At 38.0% G+C, this 25837-nt stretch overlaps 1 protein-coding gene across 1 annotated transcript in view; it reads left to right on the top strand.

The window, feature by feature from the left end:
* Positions 1-25837, top strand: part of DNAH14 (dynein axonemal heavy chain 14) — a 398456-nt gene that overhangs the window by 337681 nt on the left and 34938 nt on the right. The window contains exons 72-77 of the mRNA XM_018059938.1: positions 213-449; positions 3613-3698; positions 11212-11368; positions 13604-13814; positions 19905-20007; positions 22015-22242. Of these exons, the coding sequence (XP_017915427.1) occupies positions 213-449; positions 3613-3698; positions 11212-11368; positions 13604-13814; positions 19905-20007; positions 22015-22242 (1022 nt within the window). The remainder of the gene's footprint in view (positions 1-212; positions 450-3612; positions 3699-11211; positions 11369-13603; positions 13815-19904; positions 20008-22014; positions 22243-25837) is intronic.

Genomic DNA, 25837 nt, shown 5'->3' on the forward strand with positions numbered 1-25837 from the left:
CTATGGAATTGTACACTTAAAATGGTTAAGGTAGTAAATTTGGTGTTATGTGTTTTATCATAATTGAAAAATTACACTTTATATAATTCATTTTTATATAAGATGGCTTTTTCCTCAACAAAAAATATTTATTAAGCATATACTTTCTAATGAGTAACTAAAGGTAAAGGATACATCTCTTCTTATGTGATCACTTTTCCCTTTTTTGTTAGGCATATATGAAACCTGTAAAAATCAACATCTTCAGTGGGTGTCAGATTCCAGGTGGAAGCAGTGTTTTTATATCAGCAATGAACTAGAGCCTTTTTCTCTTCTATGTAAATCCCTGTTATCAAATGTGTCACAATGGAATGCTTTTAAAAACAGTAACACCGTATATTTGCTGATGAGCACAGCTTTCTCTTCAGAAAATGCTTCCATGGAGGAAAGTGAAAAATCACCAGAGATAGGTAAAGTATTCAGTGTCTTAATCTAACTTCATTACATATGTGTATATATATTATCAAGTTATCAGTGTAGTTCAATATCTTATGAAAAAACTAAAGGGAGAAACATAACTATATAATAAGTACTTGTTATTTAATGTAATTCTCATTCCACATTTTTCTCCATTTTGCTTTGCTTCCAGATTTTTGCCACAAAATACAATTATGTTATGCAAAACGTGATCAGCCTTAGATATATTTCCTTTACTTTTATTTCTCTGCGATAGCCAGAAATGGAATTGTTGGTTCAAAAGTATAGTTATAGTCGCTTCCAAGTTGTCTTCCTTGAAAGTCCGTAATAACTTTTATTTCCACCAGCAATATATGAGTGCTCCTTTTCAAAGAAGAGTATTGATTCTTTTTAACTTTTACCAATCTGAAAAGTTTAAACTCTTTAAGTTATCTATCAAGTTTAGGTACTTTTTCAGATGCTTGCTTATTTACGTACTTTGCCCATTTTCTACTCCATTGTTGATCTTATTTTTTGTCCATTTAAGAATCCTATTAGTATAATGTTGTTATTGTTCGGTGGGTCAGTTGTATCCAAATCATTGCCACCCTGTGGACTGCAGCACACCAGGCTTCCCTGTCCTTCACTATACCCTGGCTGCTGCTGCTGCTGCTGCTGCTGCTGCTGCTAAGTCAATACAGTCATGTCCGACTCTGTGCGACCCCATAGACAGGAGCCCACAAGGCTCCCCCATCCCTGGGATTTTCCAGGCAAGAACACTGGAGTGGGAGCTTACTCAAACTCATGACCACAGAGTCAGTGATGCCATCCAACCATCTCATCTTCTGACGCCTCCTTCTCCTCCTGCCCTCAATCTTTCCCAGTTTCAGGATCTTTTGCAATGAGTCAGCTCTTCATATCAGGTGACCAAGGTATTAGAGTTTCAGCTTCAGCATCAGTCCTTCCAATCTGGGTTGATTTCCTTTAGGATTGACTGGTTTGATCTCCTTGCAGTCCAAGGGATTCTCAAGAGTCTTCTCCAGCACCACAGTTCAGAAGCATCAGTTCTTTGGCACCCAGCCTTCTTTATGATCCAGCTCTCACACCTGTATATGACTACTGGAAAAACCATAGCTTTGACAATACAGACATTTGTTGACAAAGTGATGTCTCTGCTTTTTAATACGCTGTCTAGGTTTGTCATAGCTTTTCTTACAAGGAGCAAGCGTCTTTTAATTTCATGGCTATAGTCACTATCCATAGTGATTTTGGAGCCCAAGAAAATAAAATCTGTCACTATTTCCACTTTTTTCCCTTTGATTTGCCATGAAGTGATGGGACTGGATGCCGTGATCTTAATTTTTTAAATGTTGAGTTTTAAGCCAGCTTTTTCACTCTCCTCTTTCATCCTGGTCAAGAGGCTCTTTAGTTCCTCTTCACTTTCTACCACTAGAGTGGTACATATTTGAGGTTGTTCATCTTTCTTCTGGCAATCTTGATTCCAACTTGTGACTCATCCAGCCCATCATTTCACATGATGTACTCTGCATAAAAGTTAAATGAGCACGGTGACACTATACAGTCTTGTTCTCCATTCTGAATTTTGAACCAGTCAGTTGTTCCATGTCTGGTTCTAACTGTTGTTTCTTGACCTGCATACAGATTTCTCAGGAGGCAGCTAAGGTGGTCTGGTATTCCCATCTCTTGAAGAATTTTCTACAGTTTTTTGTGATCCACACAGTCAAAGGCTTTAGTGTAGTCAATGAAGCAGTAGATGTTTTTCTGGAATCCCCTCACTTTTTCTATGATCCAATGGATGTTGGCAATTTGATCTCTGGTTCCTCTGCCTTTTCTAAATCCAGCTTGTACGTCTGGAAGTTCTCAGTTCATGTAGTGTTGAAGCCTAACTTGAAGGATTTTGAGCATTACCTTGCTAGCATGTGAAATGAGTACAGTTATACAATAATAAAATTATTTACTTATAATTAATTAGCATAACATTGTATTAATTTTTGTTTTGTTAAAAATATTAAACAGCTCATTCAAATATTTTTCAAAATCTGTCATTGCTTATTGGATTTGTCTGTAATATCTATAACATACAAATGTTTAAATGTTTGTATAGTTAATTATGTCTGTCTTTTCTTTTATAATTTTTTCATTTCCAGTTCTGATTAAGAGGTTTTCTTCTTCCCTTAAAGTTTTCTCTCAGGTTCATTATTGTTTTATTTTGTTGCATTTTGCACTAATCTATCTTGGATTCATTTTTTATTATGCTGTAAGATAAGAGTCGATATCTTTCATTTAAAGGCACTCTTTACTGACTTTGTGTTAAGTGAAGATCTTTTACTTTGCAAGTAACCCCAAGTTTATCCATTTTTAACTAGATGTTCATGTATTGTGGCCTTTTTAAGATCAACAGAATATATCTTATCTATTTTAAAAAGCTATTTCTCTTATTTAAGTTGTATTTAAAGTTAGACTTTGAGGAAATAATGTAGAAATAAAAGATTGGTAGAAATGATAGCTGTATATGGAATAGATGGAAATGAAAACTAGAATTTTTCCCACCTTGCAAAAAAGTGTGATCCTGTGGTGACTGTATCAAGGGTAAGTGTGACTCTCTATCAAAGGTAAAAGGGGTCAAAGTCTTAAAATATATTTTTATAATATTCAACTTTTCAAAAATTTGAAAATCATTGCATTTCCATTTGATCATTTCTTATGTCTGTTATAGGTAGATTCTGAACAGAAATCTCTAGCCTCTAGAGTTATTGTTTATATTTATTAGCTGTTAGTTTATATTCTGTTATATGACTAGAAATCTCTAGCCTCTAGTTATCAATTTATAAACAATATATATTCAGGATCAGGTCATAAAATATTGGCTCTGCCCTTTGCTTCTCATTTCTTTTCCTCCTGTCATCCATCATCATCTTCTAGTTCTCATTCTTCAGCCATTTCACCAGAGACAAGTTGAAAGTTAAATCTACTTTAAGATATACCTCTTTTACAATATTAAAGATAGTTAGAGATGCCAGAAATCTCACTTTAAAAGAAGTTAGCAGTGTTTTAAACAAAACCTCACAATTTTATAGTGAAAAAAAATCATTGTATTATCTTTTGGTGATCCAAAGTATTTTATTGTTAATCTCAGTTTCTCTAAATTTTACCTAGCTCAAGTTTTTAATGAAAATGAAGAAATATACACTTCTATAAATTTTCCCTGGGAGAAACTCACTCCATTTCAAAGACTTATTTTGGTAAGATGTGCTATGAGAAAATATTGATGTTTTAAATGTTTTGATGTTCTAAATGTTTTGAGCACTTTATCAGTAACTTAAACTCTTTAAATTTTAAACTTTTATGAGCAAAATATATAGATTTTGCAGCTAATATTTAATGAACATTGCTACTAGGGGAAAGCACTTACATTTCATTTTAATGTGCTTTTATGTGGTGGGAGTTCAATTAGAGTAACAAGCATTCTTGGCATCTTTCTGCACCCTGATTCATTCCTCCCGAGAAAGGAGGAAGGACCTGTCACACAGGTAATCCGAGAGACGAAATCAGTGTGCATGGCTTAGCCCTTCTCCCCTGTCCCTTTCAGCCTTCCTGCAAAAAGCATAATTTCTGCTCTGCTTTTCAATGCCATAAATTTCACAAGAACATACCAGGGATTTTTATGGAAAAGTCAAAGACTGCCCGGCACTGCTTGTGACAGAAAAGTCTGCTGAATTCTACGGTTTAGTATCAGGAATTACACCCACCTAAACCATATCCACCACCTTGGCCTGTATTGATAATAAAGGTGGTATTTTCCCTGATTCCTTTATTAGTCAATGCCTCAGAATCTGGCTATGAGGTTGGCAGGTTAGGGATGTGAATGGGTGTCATTTGTGAGCCCCTTAAAGTAAGTAAAGCTTAGCATGTACTCAGCAGTTTTCATAAATTATTTCATTTAATCTTCATAATCATCTTGGGGGTAGACATTATTATTTCCCCTTTTTATAGAATGCCTAATTGAGCCAGGGCTGAAACTCAGACAATTTGACTCTGAAATCTGTGCTTTCACCAGTAACACCGTATTATACTTGCCAAAGTAGATTCTTTAAAGTAGATTTTTCTAAATTTGCCCTTATCACCTCTGTGAAGTTGCTTAGTCATGTCCGACTCTTTGCGACCCCATGGACTGTAGCCTACCAGGTTCCTCTGTCCATGGGATTTTCCAGGCAATAGTACTGGAGTGGATTGCCATTTCCTTCTCCAGGGGATTTTCCCGACCCAGGGATCGAACCCAGGCCTCTCGCATTGTAGACAGACGCTTTACCACCTGAGCCACCAGGGAAGCACTTATCACCTCAAACAATCTTTAATTTTCCACATTTAGCCTCTAGTTTGCTGCTGCTGCTAAGTTGCTTCAGTCGTGTCCGACTCTGTGCGACCCCATAGACGGCAGCCCACCAGGCTCCCCCGTCCCTGGGATTCTCCAGGCAAGAACACTGGAGTGGGTTGCCATTTCCTTCTCCAATTCATGAAAGTGAAAAGTGAAAGTCAAGTCGCTCAGTCGTGTCGACTCTTCGCGACCCCATGGACTGCAGCCTACCAGGCTCCTCCGTCCATAGGATTTTCCAGGCAAGAGTACTGGAGTGGGGTGCCATTGCCTTCTCCAGCCTCTGGTTTAGACAGGAGGAAATCCCTCCTCTTATTTCCCTTTTACTCTAACTTCCTGAAAATGCCAGCCTGAACAGCGAATCATCTTTCTTTTGGTTTATGCCTTAAATTTTATTTTTACATCACTTTAAAATTTACTCATGATGTTGCAGAAAAAGATTGCACCTGACTTACAGACATTTTTACTGGGCCTGTGGTTTTGTTTTCTCAATATTTCGAGTACAATTTATCACAAAACAAGTGAATTTGAGTCTTTGGAGAGCTTTCTTATAAAATTTCAAAATCTCCAATAAAGATAACCAAAATAGCAGAGACTATTAAATATTCTATATCCTTATATCTTAAAGTGAGTTGTTTCCTTTCCAACTTTTTATTGTAGCGGCATACATTCATTATTTCATTTACTCCTGATAATAATCCCTCTTAAGTTTATTTAAATATAAAATTCCGTGGCAGTAAGTACATTTACAGGATTGTGAAAACTCACCACTAGCCACTTTTAGAAATTTTTATCATCCCAGACACTGTACCAAAAAATTCCACATTATTTCCTCCCATTAGACCATGGTAACCACCATTCTACTTTCTGTCTCTCTGAACTTGCCTATTCTGTTGTTATTTTTGTTCAGTCATTAAGGCGTGTCCAGCTCTTTACAACCCCACAAACTTCAGCACACCAGATTCCTGTCCTTCACTATCTTCCCAAGTTTGCTTAAATTCATGCCCATTGAGTCAGTGGTGCTATCTAACCATCTCACTCTCTGCCACCTCCTTCTCCTTTTGCCTTCTATCTTTTACAACATCAGGGTCTTTTCCAATGAGTTGGCTCTTCACATCAGGTGACCAAAGTATTGGAGCTTCAGTATCAGTCCTGCCAATGAATAGTCAGGGTTGATTTCCTTTAGGATTGACTGGTTTGATCTCCTTGCAGTCCAAGGGACTCTCAAGAGTCTTCTCCAGCACCACAACTCCAAAACATCGATTTTCAGCACTTAGCTGTCTTTATGGTTCCACTCTCACATCTGTACATGACTACCAGAAAACCATAGCTTTGACTATATGGACCTTTGTCAGCAAAGTAATGTCTCTGCTTTTTAATACACTGTCTAGTTTTGCCATAGCTTTTCTTACGAGGAGCAAACATTTTTTAATTTCATGGCTGCAGTCACAGTCCACAGTGATTTTGGAGCCCAAGGAAATAAAATCTGTCACTGCATCCACTTTTTCCCTTTCTATTTGCCATGAAGTGATGGGCCCAGATGCCATTATCTTAGTTTTTGAATGCTGAGTTTTAAGCCAGCTTTTTCACTCTCCTCTTTTACCCTCATCAAGAGGCTCTTTAGTTCCTCTTCACTTTCTGCCATTAGAGTTGTATCATCTGCATATCTTAGGTTGTTGGTATTTCTCCCAAAAATCTTGATTCCAGCTTGTGATTCATCCTGCCTGGCATTTCACATGATGTACTCTGCATGGATGTTAAATAAGCATGGAGTGACAATATACAGCCTTGACCTACTTCTTTCCCAGTTTTGAATCAGTCTGTTGTTCCATGTCCAGTTCTAACTGTTGCGTCCTGACCTGCAAACAGGTTCTCTGGAGGAAGATAAGTGGCCAGGTCTTCCCATCTCTTTAAGAATTTTCCACAGTTTTTTGTGATCCACACAGTCAAAGGCTTTAGTGTAGTCAATGAAGCAGTAGATGTTTTTCTGGAATCCCCTTGCTTTCTTTCTCTATGATCCAGCAAATGTTGGCAATTTGATCTCTGGTTTCTTTGCCTTTTCTAAATCCACCTTGTACATCTGGAATTCCTCAGTTGAAGCCTAGTTTGAAGGATTTAGAGCATAACCTTACTAACATGTAAAATGAGTTCAATTGTACAGTAGTTTGAACATTCTTTAGCACTGCCTTTCTCTGGGGTTGGAATGAATACTGATCTGGATCACAGCCTTGTCGTGACAAAGGGGCTTGCATAACTCTATGAAGTTATGAGCCATGCCTTGCAGAGCCACCCAAGACAGACAGGTCATAGTGAAGAGTTCTGACCAAACATAGTCCACTGGAGATGGGAATGGCAAACCACTCTAGTATTCTTGCAGCAAGAACTCCATGAACAGTATGCCCATTATAGATGCTTCATATAAGTAGAATCATGCAACATTTATCTTTTTGTGTCTGACTTATTTCATTTAATGTCTTCAAGTTTCATCCATGTTATAGCATGTGTCAGAATTTTTTCAAAGCTGAATACTATTGCATTGTATCCATATGCCACATTTTGTTTATCTGTTCATCCGTCCATGGACACTTGGGTTGTTTCCACCTTTTGCCTGTTGCAAGTGATGCTGCTGGAACATTGGTATATACATTTGTGGGTTTTTTTGTTTTTATTTTTGTTTGGGTTTTGTTTTTTCTTCTTTTGAGCCAAAATTTTCAAATTGAGAAATTTGACATAAAAATCCAGATTTCCAACATTTATTAAAAAATTAGAAGATCAGCTAATACTTGGCCCACAGTCATCCATAGCAATAGCTAGAGCTGAGTACTCTCTGCCCTTTTGGAGCAGTGTATCATAGTCTTCACTGCTCCCAATTATTTCCTGACACTGAAGTTGAATGCTATTCACCATTTAATATTTGCGTAACTTTTTATTATACAGGAGAATTATTTTTCTTCAGCCCAACCCACTTCTCCAGTTTATGTTATCCACCTGAAAACTTTAGACAGATTGATTCCTCTACTCTGTATGTGGATTATTGATGCAGTTATGATATTAAGATGTATTTAAGCTATATTAACTGGAAAATGCATACTTAACAGTCTGTATAGTAAAAACTCCATTTGTGGGGTTAGAGAGATATTCATGTGTATGTAGAAAATATAAAGAACAACAAGAAACAAATAATGGTTATCTAGGAAATAGGTTCTTCATATTTCAACTTATACTTTTTTAAAACTTTATGTAACAAGTTATATAGCAAGTATTATTTGAATTTTATGTAACAAGTGTGTATTACCTTAACAAAATTAACTAGATTTTAAAACCCATGCTACATTACTCTCCCCCATTAAGCTCCAAGTGGTTTTAGTTTATCACTAGCAACTTTATGAGTATAGTCATCCTGTTTACCAAACTCAGGTGCCGGGAACCAGCACAGGAGATCCCACCCATGACAAGGTCATGCGGAGAGGCCTGACGGGCAAGGCGAGTCAGGTCTCAAGGGGTCCTCTGCCTGAGCATCTACCCCGAAACCAAAATCTGTCTGTTTACTGTCTGCTATACTACTCTTCTGACATAACAGGGGGCTATCCCCAAAAGAGTTAATTCAGAGCTCCAGTAACAGTCTCCTGCATATAAAAAAAATGTCTCGGTTTAAACCCCTTTGATGGCTTTCTAACTTACCTGACCAGTCTCCCCGGACTTTTACAACTTGTGAATTGTTTATAGCCCCCCCAACCATGAGAGGCACAAAACTTAAAACATCTTAAAGATATAGGGCCTTTTAGAGTTAAGAATTAGTTTGGTGAAGAGTTTGTTGAGTTAATGTTTGCCGGCAGGCCTCCATATCCTTTATCTTTTAGGCACCTGGGAGGATATTAATCAATGTAATCAGGATGCAGAAATAGGAATATAGTAGTTTTGATGTTAGCAATACTAGAATTTTGAGTTAATTAATTTTCTCTTTGTTTAAAATCACTGTACTCCTTTTTCCTTGTTATAAATTGTTGTGTCCTTGCTATGTAAGAATGTAACTTTATTTAGTGCTTTCTGAGAGTGGCACCAGACTTTGGGAAGAACAACACTATTACCCTTATCAGAAAAGGGCTGTAAAATCCTAATTGGCCTTCTGGCCAGAAGATGATGTAAATCACCTAAGACTTGTGTATACAACTAGGTATGCAGAGAGAAAGCCTGGTCTCGATAAGAGTCAGGGCTGCTGACGCTGCATAATTTTGTATTATCCATTGATCTCTATGTACAAAAAAAAGTATAAAAGCCCTCTCCGGACAATAGAGGATGGGCCAGTCACTGAAAAGACTGGTTTCCCCTGTGTCTTCTTTACTCTGTTTTCAGGCTGAATTCCCATCTGAAGCGTGGAGGCTCTCTGAGTCTACTTACTTGCCCTGGCTTTTAAGATCCACGCGAGAGGGAGCCTAAGGTGGGGCACCCCCGCTTTCAAGTGGGCGCCGGTGGCCTAACATAGACGGTGCAAGTTCCTTGTCTTGGAACTTTATTAGTTCTCCACGTAAAGCAAGTTATTCAGCCTCTTTTCTCCACTAAATTTCTCACTATGCTATTCTTTCCTAATCTCTCTTTTATATTTCTAAATAAGTAAGTTTTTCCTCGCCTACTCCGTCTCCCCTTCAAATTACCTTGCGGCAGGACCCTGGCACTCAGAGTCAGAAGACATGGTCCAATAAAATGTTAAGTGTATGTATAGGGAAATTGAGTTTAAATATTTGAAACCAGGTCTGACCTCTAAGAGTCAGAAATTGAGATTGCCACTTATAAGATTTAGAATATACTAGGGAGAAGACTCGACACGACTGAGCAACTTTCCTTTCAGTTTTCACTTTCATGCATTGGAGAAGGAAGTGGCAACCCACTCCAGTGTTCTTGCCTGGAGAATCCCAGGGATGGCGGAGCCTGGTGGGCTGCCATTTATGGGGTCGCACAAAGTCTGACACGACTGAAGTGACTTAGCAGCAGCAACAGCAGGGAGAAGACTCAACCTAGAGAAGAATGATATCATGGAGATCCAAAGGGGCAAGGACTTTGTCCAGTTTATTCACTTCCTTCCATTTATATAACCCATTGGATAGAAAAGAGGGGGAAAGATGACAATGAGGAGATATGGACATGGGGAAATTTTTCAGAACTATATGTAGCTTCTTAGAAAAGAGCTAATAAAATTTATTTCAATGGAACCCATTTCTTCAAACTTCTCTTTCTCTCCCACTACCCACCTCCAAAATTTCTTAGGGTTAAAAATTACACGAGGAGAAATTTAATAAATGTTTGCTTGATTAATAAAATAAGGAAGGAACCAGCAGTATGATGGTGACAAAAGATGACAATCATGTTGGGGAGACAGATTCTTAGCAGTGATGGGCCACAACTAATGGTGTTTCACTTGGTTGATTCTCACACTTTCATAACTGGAAATACTGGGTGAACTCTGCTGTTAGACCCCAGATTCTATGTGTGCTGCCAATTTTCATGTTTAAAAATACTTATGTTGTAATTAATTAAAAATTTGAGATTAATTTTTCCAAAGGATACAGAAAAGAGCAAACTCAACATAATGAGTTTATATTAGGTGTTCTTTTAAATATGTGAACTTGCCAATAGTTGATAGTTTTTGACAATGACCCATGGTTCAATCTAGTACCTCCACACAGACTCACAGACACATACAGTTTTAATATTGCCTAAAATGATGGAGTCTCTGAAAATGCTCAGCACAAAATGTATGATCATTCTGTAAAGAAATAGCACATAAGTGATTAGTTTAAAGCCGTTTTCATGGAAAATGTCTGAAATTTGCAATGATTTCCAATGGATGAATTTCTATTTACCACCTGTATACTATTTGCAAAACTTTTTACTCCCTCTAAAGTTCTCTGCAGATGTGTGCTCAGTTTGTTTAAACACACAAATATTGTGCTGTTGATTTTCATTTTATTAATGGAAGAGCTAGTACTTTTCCATCTATGCTATCCTGGATTTTCATCTTCTAATACCGTGGGGTTTTTTCTTGCTCTAGATATGTACAGCAGAGGAGGAAAAAACCCAGGGGCAAGGTCTCTTTTTGCAGAGTCAGGGACCCTAACTTGGATTTGCATGTACAAAGTAAGATCACAGAGTGTGAAAGATAGTGGCACTAGACACCCTGGCATCTAGGAAGGACCATAGGATGGTCAAGAGCAATGGTGGGAGCACTCCCCTCCCCATCAAATTTTCCCAACACAAGGAACACCAGAAAACTTTTGAAGGGCAGCCTAAATACTGAATACTTCTTAGTTTGTTTCCTCTTACCACAGGGAAAGATATTCCCTTGGGTAGTTTTTAAAGTTACTTATCTCTCATGGTTTCTTTCTTAGATAAAAATTCTTAGACCAGAACATTTAAAGAATTCTGTGGAAAGGTTTATAACTGAAAAAATAGGAAATGAATATATTCACAGCACTGGAACCAGTTTGAAGGAATCGTATGAAGAATCCAATGCCAGAACTCCACTGATACTTATTCACTCCCATGGTAAGCTAGCTACCTGTGAACAGTTAAGATGACATGATGATGTTTTTCTTTTTTTAATACAAATTTATTTATTTTAACTGGAAGTTAATTACTTTACAATATTGTATTGGTTTTGCCATACATCAACATGAATCCACCACAGGTATACACGTGTAGAGAAGTAGGTTCTGTGTCAGGGTGTTCTGTGTTTAAAATATTTCCCTATTCTTAAATATTTGGGGAAATTGTCCTATTCTTAAATATCTTAAAGAATTGAGCTTCCCTGGTGGTTCAGATGGTAAAGCATCAGCCTGCAATGTGGGAGACCCGGGTTCCATCCTTGGGTCAGGAAAATCCCCTGGAGAAGGAAATGGCAATCCACTTCAGTACTCTTGCCTGGAAAACTCCATGGATGGGAGGAGCCTGGTAGGCTACAGTCCATGGGGTCCCAAAGATTTGGACATGACTGAGTGACTTCACTACAAAACTATAAACTATATTAAGAATGAATCTTTCAAACAGATTCACAGATATAGAGAACAAACTAGTGGATACCAGTGGAGAGAATGAAGATGGGAGCGCCAAGCTGGATTAGAGGATTGGGAGGTACAGACTACAAGTTGTAACATAAATAAGCTACAAGGATATATTGTACATCAGAGGGAATACAAACAGTATTTTATGATAACTATAAATGAACTATAACCTTTAAGAATTATGACTCACTCTGTTATACATCTAAAAGTTATTTACATCATTATTTTACATCAACTATATCTCAATTCAAAAAAATAAGCAAATAAAGCAATAGCACATTTAAAAAAAAAAAAAGAATGACTAAAAATGTAAAAGAACAAAGAAAACTGAGTTGTCCCAGATTCATGAATATGGAAAAACTTATCAGCGCTAGTTTTGTATGCAGAAAATACCTCCCAAACACACATATTATTGATATGAAATTTGGGATTACCGTTGCTTTATTAACAATTTTAACTCCCATTGACCTGTGAAAAAATGTCACAAAATTATCAGAAGTACCTCTGTTGATTGTATGCTTGTGTGCTTCAAGACTTCAAATGCATTTTTTTCTTTATCTTGTCTTTGCTCTACAGACCCTAAGCAAAAGATTTTCTCCTAAGCAAAATACTTTCTTCATTTATTTTCTGCTTTTCATTATCTTCAAATCAAACATGTCTTTAGAACTCACCATTTTCAAACTTTGATTCTATTAGGAAAAGCCTTGTTCAAAGTGCCCCCATGTAGAGGCTTTCTCATCTGAAACTTTTCCATGTGAAGCAGCTGGCTATATGCTTGACACACTCATAACAGTGCTGTCTATTTCTTGAAAACTTAGCCTGACGTGGCAGCCAGGGCCGTGGCCATCACATCTATGTTCCAAACATCTGTCACCCTGTTAGACTGGGCTTGACATGTACACACTACATATAATAAAATAGATAACTAATAAAGAACCTACTGTGTAGCACAGGAAACTCTACTCAGTATTCTGTAATGACCTATATGGGACCAAATGGGAAAAAAGAGTGGCTATATACTATATATGTATAAGTAACTCACTTAGCTGTACAGAATGGAAGATAGCACAACATTTAAAAAACTTTGCTGCCAAAGCTTTTTCACAAAACATAAGATGCTCATATCTAGCTGTATGAAAGGCTAAAAATGAAGTATTTTAGCTGGGCACATGGCCATTTGGAATAACACCAGAGTTCAGCTATAGAGGAGGAAGGGACAAGTAAGTCCTGGAGAAAACAACCCACAAACCTGCTACTGATGTAATAAATAGTATCATCCCATCTGTCACCCCATTAGATTGAGTTTGACATATACACATTGTATATAATAAAATATATAACTGATAAAGAACCTACTGTGTAGCACAGGGAACTCTACTCAATACTCTGTAATGACTTAAATGGGAATAAAATCTAAAAAATGGCTATGTATATACATATACATATGTGTGTGTGTATATATATATATATAAGTGACTCACTTTGATGTACAGCAGAAACTAACACAGCATTGTAAATCAACTATACTCCAATGAAAATTAATTTTGCAAAAAAGAAAATAGAAGAGCCAAAATTTGAGCTCTACCTTCTGATTTAAAAGACTAGTTTTTCCATTATGTGTAGACCCTTTCCCACTGCCACTTAATAAATGCTAGAATGTATTTTTAAAGGGGATTAAATGACTTTACAACAGTATGTACCTTTCCATGTTGTTTTACAGGAATCGACCTCACCAATACTCTCCTGAAATTTGCACAAGAGTTAATGGGAACAACCAATCATGTGACCATGATTTCTTTGGGTCGTGGCCAGGCAGCTAAAGCAGAAGCCCTCATTGTTAAGGCCCTAACCAACACAGAGCAATGGGTCTTCCTGCAGAACTGCCATCTTGCAGCATCATTTATGCCAAGGCTCTGCACTATTGTAGAATCGTAAGAGTTTTACATTTATTTGTAAGGGCTTCCCAGGTGGCTCAGTGGTAAAGAGTCCACCAGCCAATGCAGTAACTACAGGATCCTTAGGTTCAATCCCTGAGTTGGGAAGATCCCCTGGAGAAGGACATAGCAACCCACTCCAGTATTCTTGCCTGGACAATCCCATGTTCACAGGGGCCTGATGGGCTACAGTCCATTGGGTGGCAAAAAGTCAGACATGACCGAGCAACTGAGCCCCGTACACACATAAGGGATCCGATTATTATCAAAACAATGAGCTAAAACTGGAAACGGCAATGTACAACTCTGCTTAAACAGTGATAAAATAAAGTGTTAGGCCACTCAGAGGTAACTCAGGCTATTTTATGATGGTTCTTTTTTCTCCAAGAACTTGAAAGCTACACTAGGAATATATCACTTTTTATTAGAATAAAAGACCTCTTTAATTTTTACTTTCCATCCAGTTTTTCAGTTTCTCTTTCTCCCCTTCTCAAAGTCTCAATAGACATACACTTGTACATATACATGTGTATAGAAATGTACATGTGGCATAGTTTATAATATCCTATTGCTTCCACGCAGCAGAATATAATACCTCATATCCAGATTTACCAGGTGGTGCTAGTGGTAAAGAACCTGCCTACCAATGCAGGAGAATTAAGAGTCATGGGTTCGATCCCTGGGTCAGGAAGATCCCCTAGAAGAGGACATGGCAACCCACTCCAGTATTCCTGCCTGGAGAATCCCGTAGACAGAGAAGCTTGGCAGACTACAGTCTGTAGGCTTACAAAGAGTTAGACTCAAGTGAAACAACAAGCACAGCATCCATAATTTCAGTGATAATTTTCTTTACGGGCTGTATTTGGTACCTATTCTGACTTACTCTAGTTCAACCCACTGGCTGTTTTCTCCCAAAGTACTTGCTGACTCAAACAAAAATTCCCATAGGATCAGCCTTCTTCTTTGCAGTGAAAGTATTTGGGAATAGAATGCTCTAACTTTGCTTGAAGAATTAGCACAGTGTTGAGTTAGTAAAGTTTTAACAAATTGTATTCAATAGCTTTTTCCCCAGATTTGCATTTTTGTCTGCTTTACTGAGTATGGCCAATACTGTATCTAAAAGTGCCTTTAAATGAGGGTCTCTGCTTCTTCATGCTGTTATTCTTCTGCTGTGAGCATCCACAAGGGAATTATGAAACCAAAATGCAGCTGTCTGGCTTAAATTTCTAAAACCTTTACTAATATTATGCATTCTGTTCTCAGACTATTATTCTTTAAGCAGTTTAAAAACTGTTTCCTAATTTCACTTTTTCACATTTGTTTCATTACTTGAATCAGAAGATGAAGATTACTTAATTATATGATTTCAATAGATGCAAACTCTGAAATATGACACAATAATTTCCACTAGATTTTTCATTATTAATTCAAAAAATATTTGTAGGAAACCTACTATTTACCAAAAATCATTCTAGAGACTAAGGATACAGCACGGACCAGATAGTCATTGTATCAGCTTTCAAAAAGTGTATTAAGACAGAAAGAAGCAATAGAATGGCAGACAGTATTGTAGCATTTTTTTAAAAAAATTAATAAAATGTTCTTCAGAACAGTTTCAAAAGCTTAATGAGAGTAATTGACAATCATTAAAAGTATGCTATATAACCAGTTATCTGAGGAGGCCTTACAGATAGCTGAGAAAAGATGAGAAGCAAAAGGCAAAGGAGAAAAGGAAAGATATACCCATTTGAATGGGTTCCAAAGAGTTCCAAACAATAGCAAGGAGAGATAAGAAAGCCTTCCCCAGTGATCAATGCAAAGAAATAGAGGAAAACAAAAGAATGAGACAGACTAGAGATCTCTTCAAGAAAATTAGAGATATCAAGGGAATATTTCTTGCAAAGATGGGCACAATAAAGGACAGAAACAGTATGGACCTAGCAGAGGCAGAAAATATGAAGAAGATGTGGCAAGAATACATAGAAGAACTATACAAAAAAGATCTTACTGACCCAGATAACCACGATGGTGTGATCACTCACCTAAAGCCAGATATCTTAGAATGTGAAGTCAAGTGGGCCTTAGGAAGCATCACTATGAACAAAGCTAGTGGAAGAATGGAATTCCAGTTGAGCTATTTCAAATCCTAAAAGATGATGCTGTGAAAGTGCTACAGTCAATATGCCAGCAAATTTGGAAAACTCAGCAGTGGCCACAGGACTGGAAAAGGTCAGCTTTCATTCCAGTCAAAAAGAATGACAATTCCAAAGAATGTTCAAACTACTACACAATTACACTCATCTCACACGCTAGCAAAGTAATGCTCAAAATTCTCCAAGTGACGCTTCAGCAGTACGTGAAACGAGAACTTCCAGATATTCAAGGTAGATTTAGAAAAGGCAGAGGAACCAGAGATCAAATTGTCAACATCTGTTGGATCATTGAAAAAGCAAGAGTTCCAGAAAAACATCCACGCCTGCTCTATTGACTATGACAAAGCCTTTGGCTGTGTGGGTCACAACAAACTGGAAAATTCTTAAAGAGGTGGGAATACCACCTGACTTGCCTCTGGAGAAATCTGTATGCAGGCCAAGAAGCAACAGTTAGAACCAGATGTGGAACAATGGACTGGTTCCAAATAGGGAAAGGAATATGCCAAGGCTGTATACTATCACCCTGCTTATTTAATTTATATGCAGAGTACATCATGTGAAATGCCAGGCTGGATGAAGCACAAGCTGAAATCAAGATTACCAGGAGAAATATCAATAAACTCAGATATGCAGATGACGCCACCCTTATGGCAGAAAGTGAAGAGGAACTAAAGAGCTTCTTGATGAAAGTGGAAGAGGAAAGTGAAACAGCTGGCTTAAAACTCAACATTCAGAAAACGAAGATCATGGCATCCAGTCCCATCACTTCATGGCAAATGGATGGGGAAACAATGGAAACAGTGACAGACTTTTATTTTCCTGTCCCATCACTTCATGGCAAATGGATGGGGAAACAATGGAAACAGTGACAGACTTTTATTTTCCTGGGCTCCAAAATCACTGCAGATGGTGACTGCAGCAATGGAATTAAAAGATGCTTGCTCCTTGGAAAAAAGCTATGACCAACCTAGACAGCATATTAAAAAGCAGAGACATCACTTTGCTAACAAAGGTCTGTGTAGTCAAAGCCATGGTTTTTCCATAGTCATGTATGAATGTGAGAGTTGGACTATAACGAAGGCTGAGTGCTGAAGAATTGATGCTTTTGAACTGTGGGGTTGGAGAAGACTCTTGAGAGTCCCTTGGACTGCAAGGAGATCTAACCAGTCCATCCTAAAGGAGATCAGTCCTGAATATTCGTTGGAAAGACTGATGCTGAAGCTCTAATACTCTGGCCACCTGGTGTGAAGAACTGACTCATTGAAAAAGATCCTGATGCTGGGAAAGAGTGAAGGCAGGAGGAGCAGGGGACAACAGAGGATGAGATGGTTGGATGGTATCACCATTTCTATAGACATGCATTTGGGCAAGCTCCAGGACTTGGTGATAGACAAGGAAGCCCTGCGTGCTGCAGTCCATGGGCTTGGAAAGAGTCCAACATGACTGAGCAACTGAACTGATATAACTGATACTGATACTGATATAACCAGAGGATGATCAAGGGAAATTAATACTTCTTTATCAAATTAAGCCTTTAAATATTTATTACTAGTACCCTAGTATCCCACACAGAGAGAGGAAAATGTGAAAAAGTTTTCTTAAATTTAGGAATTAAAGGAGTACATTCACAGTATATCATCAGGAAGGAAAATAGAAGGCTACAAATTGCAGCCTGTACAATACATGTATGGACAGTATATATAATATTTTTATTTTTAAAATGAAATAGAGAATCAACAAGGGAAAAAATGAAAAATATTATACTTCATAGAGTTCAGATTTTATTTCTATGTTTTCTTTTGCTTTTGTTGTTTTGGGTTTTTCAATATTTATTTATTTACTTTGGCTGCACTGGGTCTTAGTTGTGGCATGCGGGATCTTCGCTTTGGCTGTGGACTCTCAGTTGCAGCACCCCGGATCTAGTTCCCCAACCACAAGAATCAAACCTGGGCCTCCTACGTTGGGAATGTGAGTCTTAGCCACTGAACCGCCAGGAAAGTCCCTTGGTTTGTTTTTTAAATTAAAATAATTTCAGACTTGCAGAAAAAATGCTGCTGTAGCCATACGTTCCTGGAAACAAACTCACTCAGAAGGACAATGCAGATAGTGGAGTGCAGTTTATTTCACCGGCGGGCCCAAGGCAGAGTCTCCTCTTAGCCAGTTTTTGTGAAAACCTTATATACCCTAAGTGTACTTGCTCAAAACCACCTCCCCAAATTCCTTGAAACTAGTCTGGATAAGGTAAAAGAGAGATACAAAGTTAATCCGTGATTCATGTGTCACAAGACTAAATAAACAGTGGATATTTATCAATAGGCCTGTGGTCATATCCCGATAAACATAATGGAATTTACCACTTTGTCCTGTTACAGAGATAATTAGCATATTCTTTTAGGCAATGGAAAGTCCAAGTCCAAGTCCTGAGGCTCTTTTATCCTGGTATGCTATTTCTATAGACTCCAGGCACAAAGTTCAGAGTCCACTGGGAGGGTGACCGTGTCTGTAGCCTAATGTTCACAGCCTGGCCTAAGATGGAGTCCAGCTCTGTCTGTTTCCTCCTTCAGTGCAAGAATGATCCACAAACTCTCCTCTACTGTTAACCTCTTTTCCTCGTTTACCCTATCATTTCTTTATATGTGCATATGTGTGTATGTGTGGATGACATTTTTTAAATCCTTTGAAAGTTCAGTTCAGTGTCAAGGCAGACATAATGCCATTTGACCTCCAAGTACTGTAGTGTGTCTGTGTCTGTGTTAGTCGCTCAGTTGAGTCTGACTCTTTGCGACCCCATGAACTGAGGACCTCAAGAGAACTTAAGGACTTGAGGTCCTCTGTCCATAAAACTATCCAGGCAAGAATACTGGAGTGGGTAGCCATTCCCTTCTCCAGGGGATCTTCCTGACCCAGGGATCAAACCTAGGTCTCCTGCATTGCAAGCAAATTCTTTCCCTGATTATCTAATCAATAGAACTTAGTCATACCTAGGCTGTTATCCCAATAATATCTATTATTACAAAAGAAGAAAAATGTTAGGTCCAGATTCCAACTCAGGATTTCGCACTGCATTCAACTGTCATGTCTCTTAGTTTTCCTTTGTTCTAGAATAGTTCCTTAGTGTGTTTTTGTCTTCTACAACTTGGACATTTTCTGAAAAGTACAAGCCAGTCATTCTGTAAAGTGTCCATCAGTTTGGGTTTGTCTGCTATTTTCTCATGGTTAGAGTTACTTTATGCAGTATTGCAGGAATACCACAGAAGTGTTGTTGAATTTTTCTTTGTACATCATAACAAGAAGTAACTGATGTCAATCTGTTCCCACTACTGGTGACATTTTTCATTTTGATTATTTAATTAAAGTGGTATCTACCAACTGTAGAGACGCATCTCAAACTTTTCCTTACTACTTTCAACTTCCAGTGATAATTTTTGGGTGAATAATTACTAGCTATTTGCCAAATGGTAACTTTCTGACTCCATAATTTCTTCTAAATTTTAAATTAAATTCTACTATTAGGAGATTTTCTCCTCCCTATCTATTTATTCATTTGTTTACTTACATCAACATAGACTCATGGATTTCTATTTGATTCAGTGGATTATAATCTGTTACTGTGAATGTTTATTATGATGTTCAGTTGTGCCAGATTTGACCAATGGAACTCTGGTTTTTATTTTGTTCTTAATTTTTCATTTTTTCCAAGTTTTTTGCAATGAAGCTAGATCATTTTTGTATGTAAGTGAGGGAAGACTACCTTTTCAAAATGGGAATTAATGGATCTTACACAAATTCTTATGCAATATAGAAGTTCTTATGGTTGATTATTAAAGTGATTTCTAAGGCGATTTTATCACTAAAACAACTATGATTCTTAGAACATATTGATTTCATTAAAAATTTTCACATTAAAATATTTATAAATGTTTTCTTTTTACAGATTTAATAGTCCAGATGTGACAATAGAGCCTAAGTTCAGGCTATGGTTAAGCTCAAAATCAGACAGTTCTTTCCCAATTCCTATCCTTCAAAAGAGTTTAAAGGTAAGGGCAATGTATAACAGATACTAATATTGACTCTGCAGCACTGTTTGAATGTAAATTATCTTGTATTCATGATTCTGAATTAAGAAGAGAGTGCTAATTCTAGTATGCTAAATCTTCCCAGTGCTCAGCCTTACATTGTGGACCAGAAAGGGTGCAAAAGTATAAACAAGATCCCTGCTTTCAAGGGATTGGACAGTTTAAATGTTTGTTTTCTCAAACAAGGATGCTTAGACTTCCAAGTCCCATAAACCAGAAGATAGAGTAAAGAATTTGGGTCCTTCCTTGCCTTTTGCTTCTCTAGCTTTTTCCTGTCTCTGGTCCCCCTAACTCTTTCACAATTTGTTATTAATTCTCTGAAAAGGGTCTGGCAAAAAGCAGGTTGAAACTATTGACTAAAAAGTCCTATTTTAAAATTATCTGTGACTTCTACTCATATCCACCATTAAGTTTGAATAAATACTAAGAGTTGGGTCGATTCTGGTAAACAAGTGTCCAGCTGACCAAAAGATGGAGTCCTAATAGCAAAGAAGACTGACCAGCGGCAGAGGCAGAACGCATGCCCAGATATGCAAACACATGCACCCTTCCAAGTTTACCAGTTAGTCTGAAGACAGAGGAAATGGGGCGGATGGGCAGCTTCCTGATAGAGTCCCAATCCAGCCTGAGAATAAATCAAGTTTACTCTTGGGAAACAAAGAAGCTTCTCCCTGTCACACTGACCCCAGCTCTTCCCAGACTCCCTGGTGTATTTACCCAAGCCCACCGTACTGAGGCGCTTCCCAGCCGCCCTACTCCTGGAGAAGATGGGACATGGATTGGAGGAATCTGCAGCTTTTTGTCTGAGACTCAAGAGGGTCCATTTAGCCCCCAGGGTCAGGCAGAGTGTTACGTCAGACAGCGTTTTATCTTTGTCCAGGAGAGGGGGATATGAAAGGTGGCGACAGAGGCAGAGTTTCAAGGAGCATTTGTAGTGCTCTGTGAATAAATCAATCAGTCTGATCCTTAACTCAGAAATCTCGCGTGCCACAGGAAACTCTACTCAGTGCTTTGTGGTGACCTATATGGGAAAAAAATCTTAAAAAGGGTGAATATGTGTATATATATGTAACTGATTCACTTTGCTGTACAGCAAAAACAAACAACCTTGTAAATTAACTATGCTCCAATGAAAATTAATTAAAATAAATAAATTCAATTTTAAAAGAAATTTCACGTTTATGTACACACACAAACACACACATATATCATAGAAATTATCTACACATATTTATACATATCCTACATACATATCCACATAATATGAAATACACATATATATGTCTATGTGTGTATATCTATGAAAACTGTGCAAGTAAAGAAACATCTTCAGACCTTTCGGTTTTAGACTTACAGTCATGCTCTTTAAAAAAAAGCCCTCCAAGTAATTCTCTTCCCACTTCACCTCCTGTACCTCCTCATTTCAATTTTCCTAGGTAAGAAATCAATCGATTTTCAGTGAACGCAGAGCACTTTAGTAACACACCATGTTATTTGTCCTCTTTTTTCATATCACTGATGATTAGATACTTTTGTTGGTTCCACAAGTTCTCTGTGTAGTTTCTGTGATGCTCCTTCTCTCTGCTGCCTTGCCGAGGCCATGCTGCCCTGATTCTGTTACAGCCACTTAGCTGCCATCAAGCATTGAGAATATAGGAATTCTTCACTTTCAGCTTTCTAAAAAGCTGGGCTTGCAGAGCAAACAGGAGTGCTTTTTAATAACATTGTTGTACTTCTCGTTTTAAAGTACGAATACAATCCCTTTACAGAAGTTTTCAAATGGGACAAGAGCAACACAAGATTTTTTATTTGCTACTCAATCTTAAAAAGAGTTATAGTCTCAGCAAGTTCTGTTATCAGATACAGTCTTAGCTAGTTCTCTATGTAAGTAAGAGTCCCCCACCCCCGACCAGTCCTAATGCCTGTGTCTGTCCTCGCAAGTTGTTTTTACTCACATCTGTTTTAAAGATTGCAGTGGAAAATCCCCAGGGACTGAAAAATAATTTACTTCAGACATTTGGATACAGCGGGAGTGGAGAGGTAACAGAAGAGTTATTTGAAAAACCTGACTGTGGACCATGGTGGAAAAAAATTTTATTCAGCTTGTGTTTCTTCAATGCTCTGATCAATGAAAGAAAAATTTATGGAATATTGGGCTGGAATATTGCATATGCATTTAGTTCTTCAGACTTGGAGGTAAGTCTGGTACTTTATATATAACACCAAATAAGTAGTGATAAGATATAGAAAGCATAATGTGTATCTACACAAATACTAAATGTTTTTCATGATACTAAGGTAACAAACTCTGTAACTAGCTGATGAGGGCTGACTAACATTTAAAAGCGGGGACCTGGAAACCCTCTTCTTGGGAATAAAATCAGAGCTCTTCTGCTTATAGCTGTACAGGAATTACAAGTTATTTGTCAAGCTTACTAACCTCTCTGGGTCTTAGTTTCCTTGGCCAAAAAAGTACCTCTGCCAAAGGGCATTGTAAGAGGCAGACTAGGGACTTCCCTGGTGGTCCGGTGGCTTAATTCTGCACTTTCAGGCAGGGGGCTGGGGTTCAATCCCTGGTCAGGGAACCAGATCCCACATGCTGCAGCTAAGATCTGTCACAGCCAAATAAGAAGATAAATTTTTTTTAAGAAAGATAAGAACAGACTAGTCAATACAGTATGAATTGTAAAGCACTTAGAACAGTGCCTGACACATAAAAATCACCACAAAAGTGATTGTTGTTTCTACTTATTCATTTAAAGCAAGAAAAATTACATTGACCGATTGTAGGAGGGAAATTTTAGCTGAAGAGTCTTCACTATTCTTTATACAGAACCCCTTATTAGTGTTTAATATTGCAAACTAATTTTTTTTAATTTACAATGTTGTGTTAGTTTCTGGTATATAGGCACAGTGATTCTCTTTTTCATATTCTCTCCCATACGGCTTATCACCAGATATTGAATATAGTTCCCTGTGCTATATAGTAGGACTTTTTGCTTATTCATTCTATATATATAATAGTTTGCATCTGCTAGTTCCAAACTCCCAGTTCAACTCTCTACTGCTTCGCCTGTTTGGCAGCCGCAAGCCGGTTCTTTGTTTCCGTGAGTCTGTTTCAGAGGTAAGTTCATTTGTGTCATATTCTAGATTTCACTGGAGAAGGCACTGGCACCCCACTCCAGTACTCTTGCCTGGAAAATCCCATGGACGGAGGAGCCTGGTGGGCTGCAGTCCACGCAGTCGCTGAGAGTATGACACGACTGAGCGACTTCACTTTCTCTTTTCACTTTCATGCATTAGAGAAGGAAATGGCAACCCACTCCTGTATTCTTGCCTGGAGAATCCCAGGGACGGGGGAGCCTGGTGGGCTGCCGTCTATGGGGTCGCACAGAGTCTGACACGACTGACGCGACTTAGCAGCAGCAGCAGCTAGATTCCACACATACGTAAGATCATATGGTATTTGTATTTCTAACTTACTTTGCTTACTATGATCATCGCTAGGTCCATCCATGTTGCTACAAATGGCATTTTTTATCCTTTTTTATGGCTAAGTAATATTCTATTCATCTGTCAATGGATATTTAGGTTGTTTCCATGTATTGGCTATTATAAATAGCACTGCTATGAATGTTGGGATGTGTATATCTTTTCAAATAATAGTTTTGTTGAGATATATGCCCAGGAATGGGATTTCTGGGTCATATGGCAACTCTCCTTTTAGTTTTTTGGGGAACCTCCATACACTGCCTTGATTCCCCATACATCCTATTTGGTTCAGTTTCTCTGGAGAACACTGCCAAATACAACAATTAGGGGAATATTGATTAAAACCACAATAAGATACCACCTTTCAGTACCACAGTGGCTAAAATAAACAAACAAAAATGTAGAGAAGCAGGCACTATCTCATACAGCTAATTTAATTGTTAGTAACTTTCAAGAAGACAATTTGATAATATATTTTGAAAGCCTTTAAAGAATTCCTGTTACTATTGATATAGACGAAGATAGCCACATTTATATGATTGATTGCCAAAATTGGGTTATAACAGAACATATATAGTATGATCTCACTTCTGCACATATATTTAGAGTATATATTTATTTCAGTATAAATATACACAGATGGTTTAATGTACACTAAACCATCTGCAAGGGAAACAAATGGTAGGACTGCGGAGGGCCAGGTGTTGGCAGGGTATTCTGTCATGCAAAGAGCTTGGGGTGAAAGGCAGCAGCTTTACTTGGCACAGGCTGGAATTTATAGGCTGCTGCTGTCCTTTTAGCATTTGGCAGAGAGGCTTGCTTAAGCAGAAGCAGCTGGTTACATGGTGGCACCGCTCTCCAAAAGAAGCAGCCATCCCCTCTTTTGTCCTCCCCTTTCATGTGGCGAGTGTGAGAGCATTCTTCCCAGCGGCAAAGAAGCAGACTGCCTGCATGCCAGGATGTCTGAGTCTGGGTACCTGATGTTCAAGTAGTTGTCTAGAAACGCCAAATGCTAGCACCTTGAAACTGTGGGAAATTGGATTCCTGTACAGCCCCTCTCATTAAATGGAAACTTCTGGTTCAGTGGAAAGTTGAGTTTGATCACAGCTCCTCCCACTAGGGGGAGTTTCAGGCCCAGTCAGCTCCCTGTCAGGCAACTAGGAGAGTTTCCTCAGTGGACTGACAACTGACTGATGCTATCTGCCAGCCCACAGGACTAAACATCAATATATTTTCCACCACATGTAGGGCTACCACCACTTTAAGCTCCCCAAAGTCTGGACCTGAGCCACAATGACAAGACCAAGAAAAATAACATATCAAACAAGATCCAGTAGCCAAAGAGAGAAAGAACACAAGAAATAGAACAGAAAATTAGAAGAGCCCATAAGGATACAAAAGTGCATACACATTTTACACACCTGATTTTTTGTTACATGAGCACATATCAAAGAATTTTTAACTCATTGATAAAAGAATCAGCAGGATGGTAAAACTGATTTTTAAAAGCATTTGTTGTTTAATTGCTAAGTCGTGTCCAACTCTTGCATGCTGGACAAAGACTGTGGCCCACCAGGCTCCTCTGTCCATGAAATTCTCCAGGCAAGCGTACTAGAATGGGTTGCCATTTCCTTCTCCAGAGGATCTTGCTGAGCTAGGAATCAAACCCACATGTCTCCTGCAATGCAGACAGATTCTTTACCACTGTGTGACCAGGGTCCTTTTAAAAGTATAGGATAACAGAAATATTTAGAATTATTTAAACAATTATAATGAAACATGATTATCAAATTACATATAAAACTGCCAAATGCCATACAGGCAATAAAATTGTAACCTTGGGGTTGTAATTTTCTTTATGAGCCAGAAACCATTTGTATTTCTACAAGACAAAATTTCATTTGCATCGTTATCAGAAAGAAACAGATACAGGGCCAACAGTTTCCCATAAGTTAGCCTATACTTGAACAGAGTTGGAAAGTGCTCTAATCAATAGGAAATAGTAAATCAAAACAAAAGCAGATACTCCTGAAGTATTTGATAATCCTTAAGTGAGCATGTTAGACAATGTTCCAGTATGACATTGAAAAGATATGTGGTCATCCTTTTGCCTTTTTTCCAAATTTTTGAATTTTTATTTGTGTCATTAGCTCAATTTATGATTGTAAATATGATCAATTTATGATCTCCAACGATTATGTATTATCACAAAAAGAGGGTCAGTGTCACTGTGTTTTGGAATGATTCATTTACACACATGTGGAAAGAGGTGTGAATTAGTACATAGGCTCCAAGTATT

The sequence above is a fragment of the Capra hircus genome, chromosome 16 (genome assembly GCF_001704415.2).
Source record: "Capra hircus breed San Clemente chromosome 16, ASM170441v1, whole genome shotgun sequence".
In the NCBI taxonomy this organism is placed as follows: Eukaryota; Metazoa; Chordata; class Mammalia; order Artiodactyla; family Bovidae; genus Capra; species Capra hircus.